Source organism: Pipistrellus kuhlii, unplaced genomic scaffold (assembly GCF_014108245.1).
Source record: "Pipistrellus kuhlii isolate mPipKuh1 unplaced genomic scaffold, mPipKuh1.p scaffold_m20_p_11, whole genome shotgun sequence".
Lineage (NCBI taxonomy): Eukaryota > Metazoa > Chordata > Mammalia > Chiroptera > Vespertilionidae > Pipistrellus > Pipistrellus kuhlii.
The window spans coordinates 26,950,767-26,977,146 of record NW_023425416.1 but is presented as its reverse complement, the minus strand read 5'-3'; the positions used below and the strand labels follow the sequence as shown (position 1 = coordinate 26,977,146).

The window sequence follows — 26,380 nt, the reverse complement described above, 5'->3', positions numbered from 1 at the left end:
TTCTCTCTCCTCCCTCTCTCCCTTCCCTCTTCTCCCTTTCCCCTTCCCTCCCCCCACCCTTTTTCTCTCTCTGCTCTGTTTTCTTAACTCCATTTTCTTCTGTCATGTTGCTTAGCATGGTTATTCCAAAACAGTGGCTTCAGCCATCAAATCTGTAGAATCTTTAAAATGTCTTAGCACTTCAATTGCAAATTTCTAGGAGAAATATGATTGGCCTATCCTGCTTGAGTTACTGTCCCAACCAAATTTGATGAGGGCTTAGAAAGCTTTTGACACATGGAGTTGTCCCATCTAGCCTGAGGACAAAGCTGGTCTGGAAGAAGTAGTGACATTACTTGTTTGAAAAGGAATTAATTGGTGCCCTGAGCTTGGGGGGGGGGGGCATAGTATAAAATATGTACAGCCCCCCCCAATACACACACACACACACACACACACACACACACACACACACACACACAAAGATGCTAAGAGTATAGTAGGAAAGGAAGATTGGGTTAGTTTACATGAACCACTGTCCATTCTGTAGCTCTAGGCCAGATGGTCTTAGGCTCTATAGCAGTGGTTCTCAACTTGGGTTGCCTAAGACCATCAGAAAACACAGATATTTACATTATGATTCATAACATTAGCAAAATTACAGTTATGAAGTAGCAACAAAAATAATTTTATGGTTGGGGGTCACCATAACATGATGAACTGTGTTAAAGGGTCACGGCATTAGAAAGGTTGAGAACACTGTTCTAAAGGGTTAAGGTTTAACATGGGAGAAAGTGGCTAAGATGGGGTAGAAAACAAGATCAACATAATTGTCATTGTGGACAAAAAGTCAGGAAACGAAGAGGCCAGGAAATCAGATGGGTTATCTGTTTGGATGTTGAAATAAGTAACAGTTGTAACTCATACATAGTGTTGAAGTGATAGCCAAAACCTACAATAATTAAGGAATAAAAGAGACTGATCTTGGGGGGACTTAAATACTGCACTAAGGAAGGGTAGTGGGTGATAAAGTGTAATATTCTGTGACCCAAAGCAGGGGATTTTGGGAGAGGGCAGGGGAAAAATGGACTGGAAGTAGCAACGAGGAACAAGAAGGCACCTATTAGGTCTCATGTTGAAGGGTATCGAAGAGAGTCATCATCTTAGAGGGCTACAGAGAAAGCATCATACTCAGGGAAGAGCCCAGTTTTCATTTAAGCTTAAAGGAAGTTGAAGAAAGCATTAGAAATGAGGTCCAGGATATGCGGATTTTGCTGATATCTACCCATGAGTCCCACAGAGCTCAGTGGAAGGGTTTGGACTTCAGGAGACGGGATAGAGGCTTAGATACATACTATCATCAGTCATTATCATCTCCCATGTATACATCATTAATTCCTTTTCCCCTCTCTCACTTCAGCATCCATGCCTGGCTAAACGACAGTACTGATTAAATCCAACTCCTTGCCTGTTCTATGCCTGTACAGTCATACTGCTGAGCTTGCCTTAATTTAATGATGTAACCTTAAGCACACTCGTAATGTTGCCTGGCAATCATACTAGATTTCCCCAGTCATTTTCTCTGTTTCATTTCCTCCTCAATGGTTATTACATGTCTTCATTCTCCTCACATGTTCACTATCTCCTCCCCATGCTTCACTTTCAACTGGTGACTTGCCTCCTATTTCAGAAAAAAACAAGATGAAAAATAGCTTTTACAAGTCACCATCACAGCTCCCCACTCCTGAAGTGGTATCATGTACTATGCTTTCTGTCCTGTTACTGTGAAAGAACTAACCTATGTAAGTGCTTTATAATCTTTTTTCTTATAGCAATTTCCCCTCTTTTGATTCATTGTCTTATATGTGAAAACTAGGGTGCAGTGCATGAATTCATGCAACTTGAACTGTGGGCCAGGAGGCTGTGGTGGGCATAGGGGCAGGTCTCGGCCCATCCTTCATACCCCCGCCATGCCCCTCCCACCATGGCCCCCCTGTTTTCCGACAGCCCTGCTTCTGCCACCGCTGCTCCCATGCGCTAATAGCGCCAGCCCCGCTTCCACCCACTGATTTGGTATAGAGCCATTGGGGCTGGCGTCAGCAGTATGAGTGGGCCATTGCCTGCAGCAGATGTGAGAGGCGGCTGCAGGCAGGATCGCCCCTCAGGAGCAGGGGGAGGTGGAGAAGCCCTGAGGGGCAATTGGGGCTGGCAGCCTCTGCTCACACCCATTGACAGCGCCAAGCGATCAGGGCTGGTGCCAGATGCTGGCAGCAGGTGCGAGGGCTCGGCGGGACTGTGGCCCACTGGAGCAAAGAATTTTCAGTAACCACCAGAAGGCTCACCCCGATGGCAGGGACCGGCGCTCCCACTCACCTGCTCCACCATCTCACCACAACCAATGCCCACCATGTTCCACGCTCTGCCTCTGACTGCTGATGCCCGCCATGTTCTGTGCATGCCTCCTGCTGGTCAGCGCATGTCATAGTGATAAGTTGTTCAGTCTGTTTGCATATTAGGGTTCTATATATCTATATCTATATCTATATCTATATCTATATCTATATCTATATCTACATCTATATCTACATCTACATCTATATCTATCTATAAATAGATAGATATATATAGATGTAGATATATAGATGTGCTTTTATTTCTCTCACCTTATAAATAATCCTCCTTGACTCCATATCCCCCTCTGTCTATTGCCTTATTTCAATGAAATTTCACAGCAAAACTTCTTGAAAGAGTTGTCTATATTACGTTGCTATTTCTCTTTCCATTCTATTTTGTAATCAAGTCAGTCAGATTTCATTCCTGACATTTCCATTAAGACCATTCTTATTAGTTACCAGTCATGTCTACATCTGTCATTTCTCAATACTTACTTTACTTAACATTCAGGAGCAGAGTTGATCACTCCCTGCTCCTTAAAAGGGTTTCTTCACTTGGTTTCTAAGATACTTGTCAAGAACCATAAAGGATCTGAGATTTTACTTTTTTTGTAAGCTAAAAAGTGAGCCTGCCACAGTCCATGTAAGATGGTAGAAGACACAAGGCTTCTGGATTAGGGACAAAAGATAATTTATTAATTACAGCAGTAGCAGTAGCCATAGCAGCAGTGTTTTGTACTGGTTCTCTGAGTCCAATTACCTTCAAGGCAATGTGAAGGGAGCCAGTTTGCACTTGCACACATGATGGGTTGTATTATTAGAAAGGAAGCCTGTCTGAGAGAACCAAAACCTTTTATAATGGGCATGCCTTCTATTTGTTCCAGAGGGAACACTGTCATACTGGACAGTGGTCTTGTGCTCCAAAGGGAGACACTACCAAGTCTTTCAAGGTTGTTGCTATACAACATTCTTCTTTTTTTTAATCTTCACCCAAAGACATACTTAGAAAGAGGAAGGGAGGAGAGAGAAAAAGAGAAACATTGATCTGTTGCCTTCCATATGCTCCCTCACAGGGGATCAAACTTGCAAACCAGGTGTGTGCCCTGACTGGGAATTGAACCAGCAACCTTTTGGTACACAGTACATTGAGCCAATTGACCCACTCAGGCCAGACGCTTTACAAACTTTCTTGAAAAGATAATCTGAAACTATTATATCATATATCATGACTATCAAGTGAGTCAGTGCCTCACTTGCAATGTGTGCAGAAACATGAGAGACCCATGGAGAATTGTCTCACAATTCCTCCCTGTCTGGGCACTTCTTTTCTATCTCCTCTGTGATTCTTCCCCAAACTCTAAATCTGTACTAGGCAATACTATAGCCAATAACAACATGTAGCTATTTGATTACATTTTCAGTTATTCAGTTGCAACTGCCATATTTCAAGTACTCAATAGCCATATGTGGGTAGAGGCTTCCTATTGAATGTTACAGATACATGAATATTTCATTATCACAGGAATTTCCATTAGGGCTACTCTGTATGTGTACATACTCCCGCTCAGCCTTGGCATGTTTCTGTTTGTATTTCTTTACAGAAATATGGAATCTTATAGAACAAGATTTATTATAAAATAAATATTCCTATATATTTCTTTCTGTTTTCCCTCCCTCGGTGATCTAGTATCAAGACTATAAAAATAACTCAAATTTGTATTAGCCCAATTATCTACCCTAACGTCAATATTCAATTCTCCAACATCATTCTGTACATCTTTACCTGAATGTCTGATAGGCATGTCACAACATTCAAAACAACTACTGACCTTTCTTGCTGTCACTACGTCCTCGGCCACCAACAAATCTGTTCTTCCCTTAGTCTTCCCAGTCTCAGTTCATGTAAGTTTCCTTCTTACAGTCAGTTGTTTAAGCAAAAAAAAACAAAAAAAAAACACACAAGCAAAACAATTTTTTAAAAAACTTTAAATTCATCCTTGACTTCCCTCTTTCCCACAAAACTTGCTCATTTGTCCCATTGTCTCCTGTTTCAAAACATATCCAGTATCTAACTTCTTTTCATCCTTCCTCTGCCACCACCTATTTCAAGCCAGCACCATTTTTTGCCTGGATTATTTCAGGTAAATTTGGTCTCTCTACTCTTGTATCCTGAAGTCTATTCTCATCACAGTAATCAGAGTGATCTTATTTTTAAAAATATATATTTTATTGATTTTTTTACAGAGAGGAATGGAGAGAGAGAGTTAGAAACATCGATGAGAAAGAAACCTTGATCAGCTGCCTCCTGCACACCCCCTACTGTGGATATGCCCGCAACCAAGGTAAATGCCGTTGACTGGAATCGAACCTGCGACCTTTCAGTCCGAAGGCTGACTCTCTATTCACTGAACCAAACCTGTTTTGGCCAGAGTGATCTTATTATAAGTTAATTCAGATCATGTCATTTCTCTGTTCACAATTCTTCAGTAGCTTCCCATCTCAAAGTCATTGTATTGTTTATTTCTTTATTGTTTTATTTCCTCATGGTATTGTTTATTTCTCTATTGCCCGTTTTTCCTGTAATTGGACATTAGCTCTAAAAGATTGATTAAAACTAAATATTTTTTACAAGAACACTCTAAAAATGATACTTCTATACATTGCATCATATCAAGGGGTACATATAATCTGATTGTTTAAGGTGTTAAGGTGATGACTTTCAGATTCCTCCATTATAAATTTACATTTTTACCTTTGTAGTTAACAAATAATCTAAAGGATGAATGATATTTTTTTTAAATCTTGTGATTTTAAGGATATTTTTAGCTGTTAAACTCTTTTTTTTTCTTCAAATAAAAGATGTTTTGAAGATCTAATATATAAAACAGATAAAAGCATAGCTATTTTGGTTGCAGTGGGAAATGCCTAGTATTGGCAGCTTCCAAGGGAACTCTGACAAGCACAGTTTGTAACTCACAGAGCCAGGTCAAAGGACAGAGGCCCAGAGAGGACACATGAAGTCTTCAAGGCCACCTAGCATCTCACAAGAAAGGCTCAGTGCACTTTCTACTAGAGCACGGTTTGGGGATCTCTGTCCCTTCCTTGAAAGCTGTGGTTGTGGGTTATCACTAGAATGAAACTTGGTTTTTCCCTGGCAGTCTGCTCAGTTTTTAGTTGTCTGAGTGCTTTCTTTGACATTCTATCTGTTCTGCAGATGTGAAGATTTGAAATTACTTCATTTTTACTGTGTGTTGGGTTGCAAGCTTTTTTGTTTCCCTTTTGGAAATTCCTCTTCATCCACAAAGAATTCCAGATTCAGACATTATTCATCTTATGTCTGGAACACTAAAATCTCAAGAGCTTCCACATGTCTTACCTCTTTCCACCTTTAGAATATTGAAAATGCTGCCACAGCTAAAGTCAGTTTTATCATTTGCTTGCTGCTTGCTTCCTTTCTTCACCTTACACAGTCTAATGTGCCTTTGTAGAGGACTGAATAAGTAAATATGGCATATCCACACAATGTATACAAGGTATGTAGATTTTTATTTTCATGGAAAGTAGAAAAAGAAAGTAATAAATTATAACTAAATCTCACTTTTGTTAAAATATATATATATGTATAAAATAAATATTCACAAAAATCCCCAGCTCCGTGTTGTGTTTTTAAAGCCAGAAAGGACAATTACAAAAATGTAACTGTCACTAAAATGTAATCTCCACTGGCCCAGGAGGAGGATAAATATCTGTTGAATTAATTTATCTATTCTTTTTTGTCTCATTTCTTTTATCCCATAAGTTCCTTACAAGATAAGCTTTGCTTGTTTTTTGTATTGCCCTTAACATTTTAGGTAATTAATATAAATAAATGAGTAAAGTATTTTTTATGTTTTTATTGATTTCAGAGAGAGGAAGGGAGGGGGGGAGAGTTAGAAACATCAATGATGAGAGAGAATCATCTGTCAGTTGTCTTCTGCATGCCCTCTACTGGGCATGAGCCGATAACCTAGGTATGTGCCTGACCTGGAATCTAACCATGACCTCCTGGTTCATAGGTTGATGCTCAACCTCTTAGCCACACTGACCAGGCAAATAAAGTCTATTTTTCAAATCCATAACTTACTTAATAAAAATAAATTTAAGATCTTTTAGCTTCAGTCAAAATTTGTTCTTACAGGGATGTAGAAAAGCACAAGATTTAAAGATGGAAGATATTCAGACCCTGCTCATAGATTTGTGATCACGGATTAGTTATTTAAGCCCCTTCCATCTGTAGCCTCATTGATTCTTTTCTGGACTCTACAGAGGCCTTCTACCTGGCCTACCTAGTTTTGATCTTGCTTCTCAAGTCTGTCTGTCCTCCACCTACAGAGTAACTCTGACCTTGTCCCCTCCTTCCTCCACTGAAACTTCTCAGGGCTCTGATGCTAAGTTGCCTCTGCCCCACTCCTTCAACTGTAACTCCTGGAAGCCTCTCTTCACCCTTGACCCTGGAGTAATACCATCCTCCTGGCTGCTCCTCACACATCCCAGCCACCTCCTGCTTTGCTCCCTTTGTCCACAAACCATTTTCCCTTCTTGTGGCCAACTACTTCTGCTCTACTCCAGAACTGAGCGTGGCAGTCTTCTTCTCTGGAATGTTTTCTTTGACGTAGATGTTTAGGTATCCTCTTTCTCTGCCTATTCACATTGTAAGCTGCTTTAAGACAAAATCATCGATTATAGTTTGCTCGTCGTGAAGAATGCCTGGCTTATAGTGGCACTCAAAAGTTTATTAAACTGCATTATATATTTATATTCTAACCTGTCCAAATGATTTTTAAATATAGAATGTATTTTGATTTTTATATACCTCCAAAATAAGAAAAAGATTTAGAAAAGGAAAATATGTTAATTAAATTAACTTAAAATACTACCAGCAGACAGACAACTAGTGTTGATGTATTGGTATGTAATAATTGCTTAAAATAGTAAAATTTAACCCCCAGAGGCTCCTTTCAGAGCTAGTACTCAGAGCAACCAGTAGCTTTGCAAATTACATGCATTGAAAATTAATAGCCAGTTCATTGTGCTTTCCGCATCAAGTATAATAGTACAAAATAGTTCTGTTAAAATAAAGCTTTAAAAAAAAAATTCTAACGAAGAAAAAAATGTTTGCTTTTCTCGTGTTCCCTAGATCCCAGAACCATCTTTCATCCTGTTTATCCAGAAGAGAAGGTGACATCCTGGGGAGGAAAGTGACTTGACCAACTTACTCCATTGATCCTATAGAAGCTGAAGCTGGAACAGGAGCTCCTGACTGCCCACCTGGTGCTTTACCCCTCAGGCGCATTTCTGTTTCTCCACTGGAGTAAAAATAGAAGTAAGTTTTTAAGCACTTTCTAATTTCCATAAGCTCAAATCAAGCCTGCTACTGAAATGTTTTTATTTTACATTTAGTCTCATTAAGACAGCCCTAAACCTAAAACATTATTCATTCTTTTAATATTCATTTATATAATTTCTTTGAGCATTAGAAAAATCTTCCTTTCTAAGACATTTCTTCTCTCCCCCTCTTTCTCTCTCTCTCTCTCTCTCTCTCTCTCTCTCTCTCTCTCTCTCTCTCGCGCGCTCTCTCTCTCTCTCTCTCTCTCTCTCTCTCTCTCTCTCTTAACTTCTCACCTGAGGAAATTTTCCCATTGATTTTTACGGAGAGTGGAAGAGAGAGGGAAAGACAGAGAAACATCGATGTGAGAGAAATACATTGCTTGGTTGCCTCCTGCAGGAGCCCTGACGAAGGCCCTGGCCTGGAGGAGCCTTCAACCAAGGTACATGCCCTTGACCAGAATCAAACCCAGTAACCTTTGGTCTGTAGGCTGATGCTCTATCCAATGAGCCAAACCTGCTAGGGCCTAAGAAATTTCTTAATTTACTTTCCAAACTATTTTTGAAGTGAACACAACAAATAAAATATTCCAGGTCTCCTTTTTTTCCCCTACAAGTAGTTTTATGGATCCTCTAAATTTTTCTCTTGGGATCAGTTTTCATACTGAGTCATCCACCAGAGAGTGCCTGTGTTTTCCAGGCAAACTAATAGTTTTATTATTTCTAAGTGACTCATTACTTCTGAATCATCACACCTTGTGTAGTCTGTTAAATAAAAGCTTTTAATAACTTTTCTACAATTTTTCCTCTTTCTTATCTTCAAATGTCCCATCTAAGTGGGACATTTAACCACTTCTGAGTCTATAAGATTTATGTTGATCATTTTCTTCTTGAACCCTTTATCAGTTGAAATAAGCAGTGGAAGTTCTTTACCTCATATTTTCTGTTCCAGATGTTTCCTGAAATAGAACACAATAGCAACATAAAAAAATATGTGTAACACCATTCTCTATTTTCCATCATTACACTTATGCTGTTTAAGGTTTTATTAGCTTAACAAATTTTTCCATGAAATTAGGGAGAAACACTTATAAAAGAAAACTATAGTTCTAATGTTTATTGGCAAACAAGAACTTTGGAATTCAGCATGTGGAGGAATGAAACACTTTCATCCCTCGACTTCTCTATCATATTTTGCTGGATCTTTTCCTGCCACTTGAAAATTAATTCTCTGTGTCTTTCCTGGCATCCTTTTCACCTCCTTTCTCAAAATTCAGTCCTTGATCCTTTTCTCATGCTATATATGTTCAGTGTTGTCCACTCTTGTGGCTTTAAAACTTTTATCTGATGCTTATTTCAGACCTTTATTTTCAACTGCTATTGCTTCCCTGCCACATATATCTATCTGCATGAGGAATATCTTCTGGATGTCCCACCAAAATAACCCATTCCTTAAGCTGAATTCATCTCCCCTACACCTTTGCCCCCCCGGCTTAGCATACAGTAATCAGCCCCAGTCTTATCTTTACACCTTCACAGAACCCATTTTTAATTTTTTAAATTTGTTCTTAATATTATATATTCTCAAATTTAAAGAGTCAAGGCTTAAAAGGCTTTTAAAATATATCAATTTTCTAAGTAGGTTGCTCCTCAGAGACAACTACTTTCAATTTTTTTATCTATCTTTTCCATTTCTACTTCCATATTTATAAATACATACATATTATAAATTTATCATTCATAAATTTTATTTTTTTTCATTCATAAATTTTAAACACTAAGTCTTGCCTTCCTATATGAATTTCAGTTCTCTCACCCCTGTTCTACCACATTAACAAAGTCAAGGGTAAAAAATATGTGATCATCTCAATCAATGCAAAATAGGTATTTGACAAAATTAAACAACCATATGAGATTTTTTAAAAAACTCACAACAAACAAGAAATAGAAGAGCTTTCTCAAATTTGTAAAGGATATCAACGCCTACAGCTATCATTATACCTTATTGCTCATCTCTTCTAGTCACTATTGTTATGGAGATTCTAGCCAGTTAATAAAAATTAATAAGAAGTAAGGCAGTAAATATTAGAAAGGAAAAAAGTAAAACTGTCTCTTCTCAGACAACATGATTGTCTTTGAAAAAAAAAAAATCCCAAGGTATTTACAAAAAAAAGAAAGAAAAAATACTACTATTATTGATAATAAGTGAATTTAGCAAAGTACCAAATAACAAGAACAATGTACATAAATTAACTATCTCTTTACACCAGCAGTAAACATCAGGGAAAATGAAAATAAAATAGCAGTACCATTTGCATTAGAATCAGAAAATATAAAATACTTGGGAATAAATTTAATGAAAGGCCTGCAAAAACATTGCTGAGAAAAATTAAAGAGCATCTGAATAAATGGAGACACATACTATGTTCATGGATTGCATGGATTAGAAACTTAATATTATTAAGATCTCCATTATCACAAAATGGAGATTTAAATTCATTGAAATTCCAATCAAAATCCCAGGATGGTATTGGTGTATATAAAGATACAAGAGCCGAAACCGGTTTGGCTCAGTGGATAGAGCATTGGCCTGTGGACTGAAAGGTCCCAGGTTCAATTCCGGTCAAGGGCACGTACCTTGGTTGCAGGCACATCCCTGGTAGGGGGTGTGCAGGAGGCAGCTGGTTAATGTCTCTCTCTCATTGATGTTTCTAGCTCTGTGTTTCTCTCCCTTCCTCTCTAAAGAATCAATAAAATATTAAAAAAAAAAAAAAAAGACACAAGAGTAGATAATGTAGAAATAAACTTATATATGTAGCCATTTGTTTTTTCAACAAGGGTTCCAATATAACTCAGTGGGCAGTCTTTTGAATAAATAAATAGTGTTAATGATCTTCAAATTCAGACTTATAACCATTCATAAAAATTAATTTAAAATAGATCATAAAGCTAAACAGAAGAGTTGGAAATATAGAACTACAAAAAAAACTTTAAGATAAAAACTTCATGATAAGAAAAGATTTTTAAGACATGATACAAATGTATAAGTGAATTCTTAGAACTCGGGAATCAAAGACAATCCAGAAGATTTGAAGACACTTCACAAAACATACAGATGAATTGCTAGCTCAACATCATTAGTAGTTAGGAAAATGTAAATTAAAGTCACAGTGGGATAGCCTTTCATACCCACTAAAATGGCTAAAATTTAAAAAATGACAAATATCCAAAGGATATAGAACCACTAGAGCTCTCAAGTTGATGAGAGTGTAAAATGGTAGAACCATTTGAAAGACAGTTTTACAGTTATTATGACTCATTATTCCATTGTTAATTTCCCAAAAGAAATGAACACATATCCACAAAAAGACTTCTACTTGCCTGTTCATAGCAACTTTAATTTGTAATAGCCTAGACTTCCGGCTTGGAGCGGCGTTCCACAGGTGGGGAAACTGATGCCAGATTCGGCAGACACAATAACGGAGGCGGAGGCGGGGGAAAAAAAAAAAATTTGTAATAGCCTAAATTAGAAACAAACCCTAATGTCTATCAACTGGTGGATAAGCCAAATAGAATACCTGCTTAGAAATATGCAGTTGACACATATAGATATGGATGAACCTCAAAACCATTGTGCTGAAAGAGAGGCCAGACTAAAAAGTACACATATTTTATTATTACATTCGTATGAAGACCTAGCACTGGCAAAACTCATCTGTAGTGATAGGAATCAGGTTGGTGATTGACAGATATTGGGGGTTAGGGGAATTGATTGGGAAAGTTCAGAGGGATATTTTTAGGGTGATGTAAATGTTCTATCTTTTTTAAGGCAGTAGTTACACATTTCTTGTTAAATCAAATTGAACTGTACACTAAATCTGTACATTTTTTAGAGTATGTAAATTATGCATCAGTAAAATTGATTTAAAATGAAAGTAGCATTTGTCAATTAATGAGCTTCAATATAAGGCGATCATGTGGTTAGATGGGATTTCTAAACTCCAGCAAAGGTTTCTTTAATCCACAATGGGGGCTGGAGCTGGAGGTAATAAGTTTGGTTTCTTGTGACCTTGACCTAGGTAGGGTTGATAGGTTTATTGATCAGAATGTGATAAGACAAGAATGTACCTATTTCATTTTTCAGTCTTTTACTAACCTCTGAGTGTGATACTCCTGGGATTGGTGCTTTTCTGTTTTGTTTTGTTTTTACCTTCAAATATCCTGTGTTCAGCAAGATGAAGAAGGGATGATTTTTTGAGTTTGTGCCGTGTAGGTGGAGAGGTCTCTTTCCTTTGTAAAATTTCAAATAATCCCCCTATGCTCAATCCTCCACACTAGCCCATTTTCTATGGTACCTAGTACCTCCAAATCTGGACCTTTTTTGGTTTTTGTACAGCGTTAATTGGGTTGCTTGCCATCAGTATCCCTTCCTCCTCTACTCTGCTAAATCATTTACCATTCCTGCTTCTGTTTTCTATCATATACAGTGATTTAGAGTTACAGTGTCTCCTGGGTCTTTTAAAGATGCAGTTTACATTCTTAATTTTATACTTACTGTTTGGAGGAGACCTTAAAATGGTAAAATCCATATTATATGTTTTCAAATTCAGCAATACCAAACACACAAGGTCTTTTCATATCTCTGTGCTTTTATGGATTTTTTTTTTTAACAAGGTCCAGTTTAATCCCTCTTCACCTAGGAAGGCTCTTTCAAAATTGTCTTATACCATTTTCTTGTCTGCTGCTTCTGTCCCTTTGTTTCACAAAAAATCCATTTCATCAGCAATGGCCATATAGCAGTTTACTATGGAGTAATATCAGGAACCACTGAAGTACTTGTTAGAGTAATCATGGATTGCTTAAAGTGGAAGTGCTAGTAAGAGTTGAATGGACTCTGGAAGTTGCATATGAGCCACATAGGCAGAAGTTTGGAAAATAGACCCTAACCCTTTGAGAAGATAATTCCTATAATTGCCATGTTCTATCTAGTCTTTTGTCCCATAGCACTATTCTTCTTTGGCTTCTTTGTGTTTTTACTTAAGAATTACTGGGCACTTCCTTTACTATGGAACTTCTTTCTGCTTCAGCTTCACTCATCCCGCATGTATCTAGTTTAATGAGTCATCAAGGAAGTGGAGGATGAGACATAGCAACAAAGTTAAGACACTGAAGGACAAGAAGAATGAGGGTAACCTACCTAAAGAAAACCACAAAGAAAGAAATAAGGAATATTGTTGGAATAAAACTAAATAAGACAACAGTAATTACAATAGTGTAAGATTGGCACAAAAACAGAGTAATCATTGGATCCAAAAAGCCAGGAAATATACTCTAACCAGTATAAGAATTCAGCAAAAGAAAGGGTTCTTCATGAATTAATTGCATTAATTAAATCTGTATTTACTAAATCTCTAATGCCTAAATCAGCAATAGACAATTTACCAAAGAAGAAAGAGAGTAAGCAAAACAGTTTTCTAGATTGAAAAAGTAAAAATGAAAGCAGTGAAGTTCTTTTTCATTATTAAATGGGTAAAAGCTTTATTGTTGAAACATCACTACTATTGATGGTGCATTGATGCTATTGATCTCCTTCTTTACTGTCATCATCTCCTTGCTTTCATTGCCTTATTGCATCATTCTTGATACAGTAGTATCTCACATTCTGTCCCTCCGCATACCATTTGAAATATGTACTAAACATCTCCATTGTTATGCTCCTGGTCCAACTCCCCTCGACTTCTTGCCTAATTTATTGTAATAGCCCCTAGCTTTTCCCCCTGCTTCTTATCTTGCTCCTCTACAATCTCCTCTGAACACGATATCCAAAATTACCAATTTCAAATGTAAGTCTGTTCATGTCATTCCTCTGCTCACTAGTCATCAGTTGTTACCATGCTTGCTCAGAATAAAGCACAATTCCTCAAAGTAATCTACAGACACTATTTTTTAGATTCCCACCTTTCCTTTCTGACCTCATCTCCCACACACTGCCCTCCTTGCTTTCTCTGCTCCAGTCATTTTAGCCTCCTTTTCATTTTAGTAAATCAAGCATGTTCCCACCTCAGGGCCTTTGCACTTAATTGTTAATCTGCCTGATATGATTTAACCCAAAATACCTCCTCTCTTCTTTCAGGTCTCTGTTAATGAGTCAGTGAGGTTTTCCCTTACTGCCCTATATAACACAGCATCTTCCCTTCCTTTCTAAACCCTTTGCCCCACTTCCTTTTTCTCCATAGCACATCGTACCATCGAAGTAACATGGTTAAGCTCCATATTCATAGCATTTAGCAAGTGCCTGGCACTCAGTATTTATTGACTGAGTGAATACATTGATACATTGATTGAACCTTTTTGGAAAGCGACTACAACATAATTTAGAAGTGTCCGTTCCCCCCCCCCCCTTTTTTTTTAAGTAAGAGAACAATTAAATAAGTTTTATTCTCTTGATGGTGAGAGAGAGAAAGGGATCCTGCATATGGCAGGATTTGAGAATCTGGGATCAAGAATAGTAATGAGGTTTTGTTTGTTTTTCTTTCTTAGTAAGAAAAGAGAGGATGTTGGGAGAATAATTTCCAAGTATAGAGGAAGTTTTAGATCAAATACAAGTATTTGTGTTGTCAAACAAGTACTTTGATGGAAGTACTTGTTAGTATCATGTAAAGTGGTAAGGAGTGTGGGATAAGAAATACCAACTGGGAGGCAATTGTAACAAGGCAAAGTTGAGGTAATAACTTCTGTAGGTAGTAAGGAGTGTAAGATTTGATGAAATAAAGGCATGAATCAAAGATCAGCAGTCAGTGATAATGGCAAAGAATAAGGCTTGATAATTAACTACATAAGGGATGCAAAGAAGAGGAAATAAAAGGTTCTCTTGGTATTACAATATATTTTCTTTTAATTATTTTCTTTTTTCTTTCTAGGTTTCTTCTCATTCACAGAAAAATGGATCATTTAAACTTTTGGAGGACTCAGTTATCACAACACTTCTATACTACCAACTAAGATTCACTACAATAAATTTATGACTACAAATTTCTGCATCATAGAATTGCTGAAGAACAGTTAATATAAAAGGGATATTTTTTATAAAAATACTCCTATATCATGATATTACTAAATAAAACAAAAAAGCACAATTATTAAATTATTAGACTTGCTACTTCAAGCACATATGTGCAATAGCTACTGTATCCTTACAGTTACCAAACCTCAAATTTGGATGGTTTCCTTTTGTGGGAAAGGTTGTTATAATTGCATGAAACCACTGAACATTGTCAAATATATTTTCAGCTGAGTGTCATTTAGGAGAATTTACTTGAAACAAGTTCTAGAAAATTTCAAGTCCCACCACTAAGTGGATTTAATATTATGGCAGCAACTTACAGACTTGTGGTTAGTACTGTGAACCACTACAGCAGTGTGGTGATAGACCGGCGTTTTGAGCAAGCTATACATTATTGCACTGGAACCTGTCACACCTTCGCACAGGGAGGTGACTGCATTGTGGTACATCGTAGTGTCTGTGCAGACTTACACATCCCTGTGTCTCAGTTCAAAGATGTCGATCTGGACTCCGTGTTTCTACCCCATGAGAATGTGTTTTCCTCAACTGAGAGTGACTATCCCCACCAGGCCCTCGCAGGCATACCCAGGATCAAGAAAGGAACTACATTTCAGAATACCTGTAACTTAAAGGACATTGCAGGAGAAGCAATCAGTTTTGCCAGTGGGAAAATAAAAGAATTTTCCCTTGAAAAACTCAAAAACTCTAATCATGCAGCTTACAAAAAGGGAAGGAAAGTTAAGTCTGACTCATTTAATAGGAGGTCATTTGATTTTGACTTGCTCTGTGGCCATTATAACAATGATGGAAACTCACCATCCTTTGGTTTACTCCGGAGTTCCTCAGTTGAGGAAAAATCTTTGTCCCATAGAAACTCACTTGATATGAACCTGACTTCAATGTTTCTTCACAACTTTGAAGAAGACCTGGTTACTCAGATTTTGGAAAAACATAAAATAGATAATTTTTCTTCTGGAACAGACATAAAGGTGTGCTTGGACATCTTGCTGAAATGCTCTGAGGATTTGAAAAAATGCACAGACATTATAAAACAATGCATAAAGAAAAAGTCAGGGAGTAGCATCAATGAAGGAAATGGTAATGATGCAGTTTCTAGCTCTGAAATTGTCTATATGAATGTAATGACCAGGTTAGCATCCTATCTGAAAAAGCTACCATTTGAACTTATGCAATCTGGGAATAATGAAGCTATAGATTTAACAGAACTGTTCAGTAATATGCCTAGTTTACAACTGACTCCCTTCTCCCCAGTATTTGGCACTGAACAGCCCCCTAAATATGAAGATGTTGTCCAGCTCTCAGCCCCTTACCCTGGACAGTTTCAAACTATAGAATTACAAGATGACAAGCATAGTTCTAGGAAACCAGACACTATAAAATCCATTCCAAACAACTCTACAAATTCTTTATGTAACTTAGAGATAAATGATCCCGGAAATCTAAAAGATGTCCAGCTTCAGTCACGGTCATTAACCGTGAATGCTTTAGGAAATGTTTCTTCTGGTGACCTAATGGAAACCCTTTATATTGAAGAAGAGTCAGATGGAAAGAAAGCGGTAGGTAAAGGACAAAGGGCAGAGAATGGACTCAGTCAAGAATTGTTGAAGTTAAATGAAGATAGAGCAGAATTTTCAGACCATGGTAGTCATCTTAAAAAATATTCTGCCTCAGTACAAAATGAAATTGGTAAGATATTTGAGAAACCAGTAGTTAATCTACCTAAGGAAGATCTTAAGTTAAAAGTTCCTAAAGGTGAAGAGGAAGACCACAGAGATTTTATGAATTCTAACAGTAAGGAAGAGATAGATAAATTATTAATGGATTTGGAATCTTTTTCACAGAGAATGGAGACCTCTCTAAGAGAGCCACTTGCCAAAAGTAAAAACTCTAACTCTCTAAATAATCATGGTCAGTTGACTGATCAGCTCCCTGTAGACCTTGAGCCTAAATCTAAACTCTCTTCACCCATGGAAAAAGTCTCACCTTCCTGTCTAACAAGGATCATAGAAACCAATGGACACAAAATAGAGGAAGAGGATCGAGCCCTCTTACTGCGAATCCTGGAAAGCATCGAAGACTTTGCTCAAGAACTAGTTGAATGCAAATCAGGCAGAGGGAGCTTATCACAAGAAAAGGAAATGATGCAAATTCTACAGGAAACCTTGACAACTTCTTCCCAGGCCAATTTATCAGTATGTAGAAATCCTGATGGTGATAAAATGAAAGACACTACTTCCGTGGTTTTGATTCAGCAGACTCCAGAGGTAATCAAGGTAAGACCCAACAATTTTGAGTCCTGAACTATTTTAGTGTTTGTAAAATTTATAAACAAAAACTATTTTCGTTACCCATTCTCTGTTCTAAATTTCCTGCCCTACTCTAGGCATGCTCTCACTTGGTTCAGTGGGAAAAACTAAAAAAGCAAAGGCTATAAAATCAAGCGAACTAGTTTCAGCTGCCCTTTCCACACCCTTCATCTTCCTAACTCTGTGACCAAAGGAAACTTAGTCTTTTTTTTTTTTTTAACTTAGTCTTAATATCCTCATTTACATATGGAAATAGTAAAGGATCATGATAATGTCTGAAGCACAGCCTAGGTGCCTTACACAAAGTGGGCATTTAATATTAATACTCATCCTCCCCAGTCAGACAGTAGACCATTCATTACTACATGCCTGTGTAGACTATTAGGTGCAGTTTGGGGTACAAAAGAAAAGAAGACATGATTCTTGAAGAGCTTAAAATCTAATTGGAGAGCCCTGGCCAATATGGCTCAGGTAGTTAGAGAGTCATCCTATGTTTCAAAAGGTTACAGAATGTTCACTGTGCCATTAGCAGTCAAGAGACATTTAAACAAACGTTTCATGTTATTGGTAGGGCTTCTGGTAATCAGTCTATTAAGTCGTTACTTAATTGTAGTACATGCTGTAATACTGTAATAATTTCGCAAATACCTCCTGTTGTTCTTGTGGTGAGCCCACGTGTTGCGAGTATCTGCTTAAAATGCCTGTGATGTTCATCCTCTCCATGTGAGCAGTTTGTTTTTTCAGTATATTGCATATCACAGTAAAAATTGATCTTTCGCGGTTTTCACCTATTTTTTGTGTTAATGCAATACCATAAGCCTTGAATAGCAAGCACCATGGGACCCAAAGGAAATGCCACTAGTGATACTGCAAGTGCACCCAAGAAGCAAAGAAAAGTCATGACATTGCAAGAAAAGTTGAATTGCTTCATATGTCCCGGAAATTGAGGTCTGCAAGCTATTGTTACCTGCCATTTCAAGATAAATGAATCCAGTCTGAGGACCCTTGTAGAAGAAAAGGAAATGGATGAAGCTGTTGCTGCAGTTACACCAGCAGGCAAAAAGTCCTGCACTTTTTGTGAAATACCTTTCATCTCATATTGAAAATGCAGCTTTTATGTGTGTGCAGGGTTGCTATAAGAAAGGCATACCTCTATACTCTAATATGATTAGAGAAAAATCAAAGTCATTTTATGACAAAGCAAAAGGAAGGTAAAAGACCTAAAGCTGGAGAATTTAATGCTAGCAATGGATGGTTTGATTCTTTTATAAAGCAGTTTGCTTAAAACATGTCAAGATAACAGGAGAATCAGCTTCTGCCAACCAAGAGACCGCAGACAAGTTCCTGGGAGCCATTAAGAAAAGCATTGAGGAGAAAGGATATCTGCCTGAACAGGTTTTAATGCAGACAGAAGTGCTCTATTCTGGGAGGGAAATGCCACAGAGGATATTTATTAGGAAGAGAAAGGAGCGCCAAGATTTAAGGCAGGAATGCATAGGTTAACTCTATTGTTTTGTGCAAATGCAGTGGGGTTTCTGATTAACTGTCCTTATCTGTAAAGCTGCTAACTCCCAGCCTTAAAAGGAAAAGACAAACGCCAGCTGCCAGCTTTTTGGTTATACAACAGGAAGGGGTTGGGCAGCAAGAATCCTTTTTCTGGACTGGTTCCATCAATGCTTTGTCCCTAAAGTCAGGAAGTATCTTGCTAGTAGACTGCCTTTTAAAGTTCTTTTGCTATTGGACATTGCCCTTGGCTACCCAAAACCCCATGAGTTCAACACCAAAGATATTGAAGTGGTCTGCTTACCCCAAACCAACGAATTCTGACTCATCCTCTGCATTTGGGGCTCATCAGGACCCTTAAACCTCATTACCACATGGTACTCTATGGAAAGGACTGGCAGTGCTAAGGAAGAAAACCCCATTAGAGAGAACATCATGGAAGTCTGGAAGAATTACACCACTGAAGATGCCACTATTGCTATACAAAAAGTAAAAGCCATCAAGTCCAAAACAATAAATTCCTTCTGGAGAAACTGCCGTGATGCTGTGCATGACTTCACAGGTTGATTTACGGCAGGGCCAATCAAGGAAAACATGACAGATTGTGGATATGGCAAAGGTGTTTGGAGAAGGGTTTCTGGATATGGATCGTGGAGAAATTCAAGAGCTCATAGACTGCATTTCAGAAGAATTTGCAGAAGACAACTTGATGGAGTTGAGTGTTTCTGAATCAGTGTCAGACTACGAGGAAGAAGACAGAAAAACAGCCAGAAAACAGTTGATATCAGACAGTGAGACAAAAGATTTCTGATTATTCAAGACTGCTTTTGGCTTTCACTATATGGACCCTTCTATGATACAGGCACTGAAACTAAAGCATATGGTGGAAGGAGGATTGGTACCTTATAGAAACATTTTAGAGGAATGACAAAGCAAAATAGACAAAACTACAATATATTTCTGTAAAGTTACACCAAGTGTGCCTGCCCCTTCCCTGCCTCCCCTTCCATCTCTTCTACCTCTGCCACCCCCGAGATAGCAAGACTAATCCTTCCTCTTCCCCCTCCTCCTTAACTTATTCAACATGAAAAAGACAAGGATGAAGTTTTTATTTTATTTTATTTTATTTTTTAATATATTTTATTGATTTTTTTAAAGAGAGGAAGGGAGAGAAATAGAGAGTTAGAAACATCGATGAGAGCATCGATCAACTGCCTCTTGCACAGCCCCTACTGGGGATGTGCCCACAACCAAGGTACATGCCCTTGACCGGAATCGAACCCGGGACCCTTCAGTCCGCAGGCTGACGCTCTATCCACTGAGTCAAACCTGTTTCGGCAAAGTTTTTAGTTTTTAATATATTTTTATTGATTTCAGAGAGGAAGGGAAAAGGAGAGAGATAGAGAAATGATGAGAAAGAATCACTGATCAGCTGCACGCTCCCTAGTGGGGATTAAGCCCACAACCCAGGCACGTGCCCTGGCTGGGAACTGAATCGTGACCTGATTGATAGGACGATGCTCAACCACTGAGCAACACTGGCCTGGCAAGATGAAGATCTTTATGATTATCCAAGTCCACTAAATGAACACCAAATATTCACTCATGTCATAGTTATTAAATGTTTTGTTGTGTATGCATGTATCTTCGTTGAAAATCTAATAACTACAGCAACAATTGTATGAGACATTTTTGTATTATCATCATTATTGCTTAAGTATTCATCATGGAGAACATCATGTGCAAGATTTGTATGGCAGTGGATAGTCTACATTAATAGGTATAAAGTGAGTAATATATTTAATATAAAATAAATGTGTTCATTTTCTAACTTTTATAACTTTGCTTTAAAAAAATTATATTACTATACAGTATACCTCTCTCTAATAATTGGAGAAATTGGCTATCAACCTATCATTACAAGTAAGTGGTTTTTCTAGAAATAAACAATGTTTCCAATACTGTATTATGAATATGACTATAATACTATTTGCCATAAAATTTTATAACCATTTATTAGTATGTATAGTCTATGCTGTTGTAAGACAATTGTATTGATTACAATAGGCTACCATAAAGCAATCATATTGCTGCTTCTTCATTACCAATCATCATCCCTGCTCCTAGAACATCTATCCCCAAGTTTTAGGAACACTGAGAGGCAAAAATGAAAATACTAGATTTATGGGTTCTTTCTGTTATTAGTTATGGAATGTGTTCCTAACATTTGGAGGCAATTGAAGCAAGACACAGAAGTGCTTATTATATCTGTTTTGCTGCAACCAGTGAAGTTACCAGTAAATCTCAAGGATTAGGCCAGAAGCAAAGAAACTATAGATAAACACCACAACATGGCCTTTTCCCCCTACTCCAGTGTATCACTGTATGAGAGTAAAATAACATTAATAACACAAGGCAAGCTATTAATTAAACATTTTTTAAAAACACCAGGTTAGAGCATAAAAGAGAAGGATGTTAAAGTTTAGGATTAAAATTAATTAGCTTGTAATCATTTTCTTCTCAAAGCTTATTTACAATGATATTTTAAACAAAGTCTATAATTCCATGTTATTCACTTTTTAATCTACTCTAACAGTTAGAGCCAAGATGTGAAAGGCTTTTTAAAATTGAGATATAATTCACATAGTATACAATTTACCCTTTTAAAGTACACAATTTTTTGGTTTCTAGAATTTTCAACAAGATCATGCAATCATCAGCACTATGTAATTCCAAAATATTTTCACCACCTCTACCTTCAAACCTGTATTTATTAGCAGTCACTTCTCCTTAGCCCCTGGCAACCACTAATCTACTTTCTCAGGAAGGGAATGAAAGTTACCCCCTGAAGCCACAGGTTGGTGTTGGGAAGAAGAGGGTGTGCTTTGATTGAAAAAGCATTAATTACATCATAAGCCAAAAGTCCTAGAGGCATTCACAACAATATTTTTTGTTGTTTCAATTTGGAGGTAAAGAATGCAGGAGGAAAATAGATTTCTAGGCAAAAATGTAAGGAAAAAAACCAGGAAAGCTACCTAGCTCAAAGAGTAGGGAACATTTAAGCCCAGTGAGAGAAAATTGGAGGGGGACGGGGGGTGATGTAGGGGCCCATTGAAGCATTAGCCAGTGGTTTTCATTGTAATCCTCTTTCAACCATATTGGAAGCTTTCAGGTAAGATTTTTTGGAGTGGAGAATTACATACCTTAAAAAGGAAAAAGAAATTTAAAACCTTAGGTTTAAACATATAAGCCAGGTGTACACATTATAAAGTGTTGTCAGAATGTCTTGAAAGGAAATCAAGAGGAAAAAAAAAAACTAACAAGTTATAGGAAGCAATTGAACTTAATTCCTTCTAAATTAGACAAATATTCAATAGAAGGGAGTTGTGAGATGTTTTGGGTTTGGGGGTTTACTTGGTAATGCTATTTGGTTTATATTTTCTAGAAGTAGAAAATAAATATTGACTGAATAATGTGGTTGATCAAAAATAAATATTGAAGTCTAAATGTTAAACATGAGAGAGTATTTAAAGAGCCATTTGTAAATAACTATGAGGAAGAACTTTAATATATGATAAAATAGCCGAAACCGGTTTGGCTCAGTGGATAGAGCGTCTGCCAGTGGACTGAGGGGTCCCGGGTTCGATTCCGGTCAAGGGCATGTACCTTGGTTGCTGGCACATCCCCAGTAGGGGGTGTGCAGGAGGCAGCTGGTAGATGTTTCTAACTCTCTATCCCTCTCCCTTCCTCTCTGTAAAAAATCAATAAAATATATTTAAAAATATATATATATTTTTAAATAGAATATTTTTAAAATCAAATTATTTGTTTAAAGCCCATTGAAGGGGAAAACAGCCACAAATTAAAAATGTAGTATGTCATTGCTATTTGATCAGCTTTTGTACCTTAATGATAGCCAAATTGCACTCACTTTTATGTATCGAAAGCTGCTTTCTTATGGCATCAATTGTTCCACTTTCCTAACTAACACTTTGACAATATATTTTCAAATATATCCTGATCTAGAATCACTTCCAAAAGTATTTTTTATGGTTAACATAGTCTTCTGCAAACAAACATAAAGGATTTGATTTTTAGATCTGACACCAACAAATATTTTCATATGTTACCATTTGAGAATGAAATTTTTTCTCCATATTTTGACTGGATTTAACGAGAGAGTTTTGGATATTTGCTTCCCTTCAAATAAGAAATAAACTATTCTTAAAATAATAGTTTCAAGTGTGAAGGTCAGCTTGTTTTTATTTTTATAAAATATTAAATAGCAAAATCAAAAATGTTCTTTCTCTTCTGATTTGAGAAGAAACTGTTTGAACTGACACCTCGCACACTCTGGGTTTAAGAAGTTAGCATTATCTGAGAAGTCGCTATTTTTAGGCCCACTGTAATGTTTCTAAGTTTGGCGCTCAGAGTAGTGGGTGCTTCCTTTCCCATAAGGCTCTGTATTCTCACCAGGTGCAGGTCAATTTGACATAAAGCTACCTACGAGGAGCAACAGGTCCATTACAGGCGTATTTCTAACTTGAAAATTATGAGCAGGAATTGGGATCCACAGGCTGTATTTGGGAACCAGCTGCATGTCAGTACAAGCATGGATTGTGGTCTCTGGAGGCTGGGAGAGCACAATGCTTGAGCTTAATTTCTTTGGAAGATAAGAAGAAAGAAATACCTTTCTACCTGACAAGATTGACAGCGTATTAAATCTGATTATCTTCAGAAGTGTGCTGGACAGTTGCTAAGTAAACATCCACTTTTCAAAGATGATGATCAAGGAAACATCTCTACGAAGGGACCCGGATTTAAGGGGAGAGTTAGCTTTTCTGGCAAGGGGCTGTGATTTTGTTCTCCCGTCACGTTTTAAGAAGCGGCTAAAGGCATTTCAGCAGACACAGGTTTGAAACTTGGGTGTTTCTTTTAAAATATTTTCATTACTAATAAAACCACCCAATGAACTAACTTACAAATAATTTTACAGCTCACTTGTTATTAGATCAAGGAATTAATCTGTGTCCTCTATTCAGCTATTTACAGAAAGCTATTTGTAGAGAGATTCCAACAGGTTTAAAAATAGACCTTCTGGACCTGAGTACAGTACTCACATTTTTCTCTGTAGAGGGAATCCAGTTTTAGAGACAATAAATACAACTTAACACGTATTTTACAATTTAGGTGGGAGGGGAGAAATTTTCTGTGTTAAAAGTCCTGTTTGTGCTTTGTATCAACAGACTATGTTTGAATTAACATACATCTGTAATGAATTTAAGTATAGATACTGTTAATCCTTTTCTTCTTTGAAGGAAGAACTAGTTTTATATTTAGACAATTGTGTGTATGAAATTTTCCCTTTTAAATATTAACATCACTTTTATTAAAGTGTAATAAAGGGTGGCAATTAACTTCTGGGTGGTGAAAGAATGTCCTCCCTCAGCAAGCTGTGAGATTGAATCATTTCTGCCCGCAATGACTACTTTGCCGAGCCCTTGCTAACTGGCTTACACTGGTAAGGCCAGTACCTCCCCAAACAAGTACCTAATACTGACTACAGTACAAATCAAGGGCCATACAAATGATGACCATCCAGAACCCAGCAACAAGCCATAGTTTCATAGTTATTCTGACCCAGAGTAATTTCAAATTATTTGATTGGACCATATTATTTGATTGGAAGGTGTTTTTTAATAGCTTAAAAATGATCAAATATTGGAAATGCTACAGTGGTATAATAGTATAAGAATACTATTCAGAAGGAATCTCTAAATGATACTGTGTTTATAAAGGAAAAGACTGAAATGGAGTATGAGATACTTTTACCCAGCTCACTCTGTTTTAGTGCTGTTCCTAGATTTGAGTGAAACAGTTTTATTCTAAGTGAACAAATGCTAAACTTGCTGGTAAATCTGGCAAAATTTATATTACTGTGTTTTGTTTTATAGTGCTTGTAAAGTCAGTTTTATTAAACTACATTAAAGTTTAAATTCAATGGAAAGTAAATTGATAACAACCAAAAGTTCACAATATGCATTCTTTAAATTTTCCCTTTTAAATATTAACATCACTAATATTAAATGTGTATCAACCAATGAATTAATAAATAGTTGCCTACCAGTGAATTGCTCTGTGTTAGGAGATACACTTAAGGAAAGTAAAACAGACTATTATATAATCAAATATTTCCATTCAAATAAAAACTTTGACAGATAGCCAGGATTTGTTCTGAATGTCACTTATTTCTGTCAGAGCAAAAGTACAGAGTCAACATTGAAGGCTTTCCTTTAAACCTTCCCCACCAGCATGTGTTCATTAGACTATTGGGTTTCATCCTCACTGGCACCAGTGGTCTTAATCCTACAGTCATAACTGTTCTGGATGTCACACTTGGGAAACATTTTGGGGAAACAAATAATTTTGATGATTTGTATGCTTGCCTCACAAATCTTTTTTAGCATAGAATAATAGAAAGGAAATAACACTAATATAAATAACATAGGTAAAGACATAAAGAATTATATGCCTTATTTTAGAAGTTTAAGAACAATTTTTATTATCATTGACTCAAGACTATATAATATTTGCAGATTTAGCACTAAGTTAGAAATGTTTAGTACTTAGAATAGATTATCAGTTTGTTAAATCAAAAGTGGTTTGTAAACTAAATTCTTTATAAATGTAATTATTTATTATTGAATCTGCAGAACCATGCCAGGTTATATTTAATCTTTTAAGATTACCACCCTTAAGCTTAAATAAGGACATATCATACCCAGCACTCTTTTGAACCTTTTACCTGTGTAATTTCCTTGCTTTTTACTCCTGTAATTTCCTTTAATCCTCACAATAACCTCCTAAGAAGTAAGGATTTTAATGTTTTATTGCTGAAATTCCTAGTAAGCCATCACTGTTTTCTGTTAAGTTTTTCAGCTTTCCTTGGTACCACTTCCCTCTATGCAATTTCTTCCTAGACCTCTACTTTCCATAGCTGACATCCTGGTACTGCAGCAGTGGTGTGGTATGACCAACTGGCCTTCATAGCCCCAGTAGTATTATAATATATGAGTAGACTTCACTCTTTGTATTAATGTCAGTTATTAACATGAGAAATGGGTCATGTATAACAAAAATAGGAGATTCAATCACATTCATGTATTTATGTGAATGAATCTTCCTATAATACTCATATATTTCAAAGGTAGCAAAGATTTTTGTCCTGAATCTAAATATCATGTTATAAGCCCTATGTCAAAAGGAAATATGATAGATTTACTTACAGATAAATTATTATTCAAACTTTAAGAATGACATTAGGATAATTTAAGAAAGAATACTCAAGCAATACTTTGTGTTCACAGTGAATTTAAAATCTAGTTGATCAACAATCATGCCATCTTTTATACTTTATATGGCATCTAATAGTGTCATGCTCATAAGCCTTGATAGATAATTGGTCAAAATTAAGAGTAGAAATTTAAACTCTGAAAATCTTCATGGAATCTTTTTACCTTTTCTTCTAGGACTCTCTGAACTAAATTTAGTCTTCATTGGTAAACTCTAACTGAATGGATAATCTTCATCTCCCTATTACTCTCTACCCCCTTTTTATACTGTCCTTGCTGTAAACTATGTAAAGTATAAATGAGTTAATAAACAGTAAAGGAAATTTGGCTATGATAAAATGAATGACCATGATCCTTGCCTATTAGAAAGTACTAAAAATGAGAGCAATTTATATCTTG

General features: G+C 36.8%; 1 protein-coding gene across 8 annotated transcripts in view; it reads left to right on the top strand.

Annotated features, from left to right (window-relative positions):
• The window catches only part of PPP2R3A (protein phosphatase 2 regulatory subunit B''alpha), a 99,869-nt gene that overhangs the window by 12,001 nt on the left and 61,488 nt on the right, over positions 1-26,380 (top strand). For 7 of the 8 annotated variants that reach the window (XR_004986843.2, XR_006741136.1, XM_036431373.2 and 4 more), the window contains exons 2-3: positions 7,549-7,734; positions 14,657-17,093. Coding sequence is in view for 6 of the 8 variants with exons in the window: in XM_036431373.2 (XP_036287266.1) it covers positions 15,105-17,093 (1,989 nt within the window). In the remaining 2 variants the exon portion in view is untranslated. Of the gene's footprint in view, positions 1-7,548; positions 7,735-14,656; positions 17,094-23,150; positions 23,543-26,380 lie in introns of those variants that run through there. The other variant, XM_036431375.2, reaches the window with a different exon arrangement.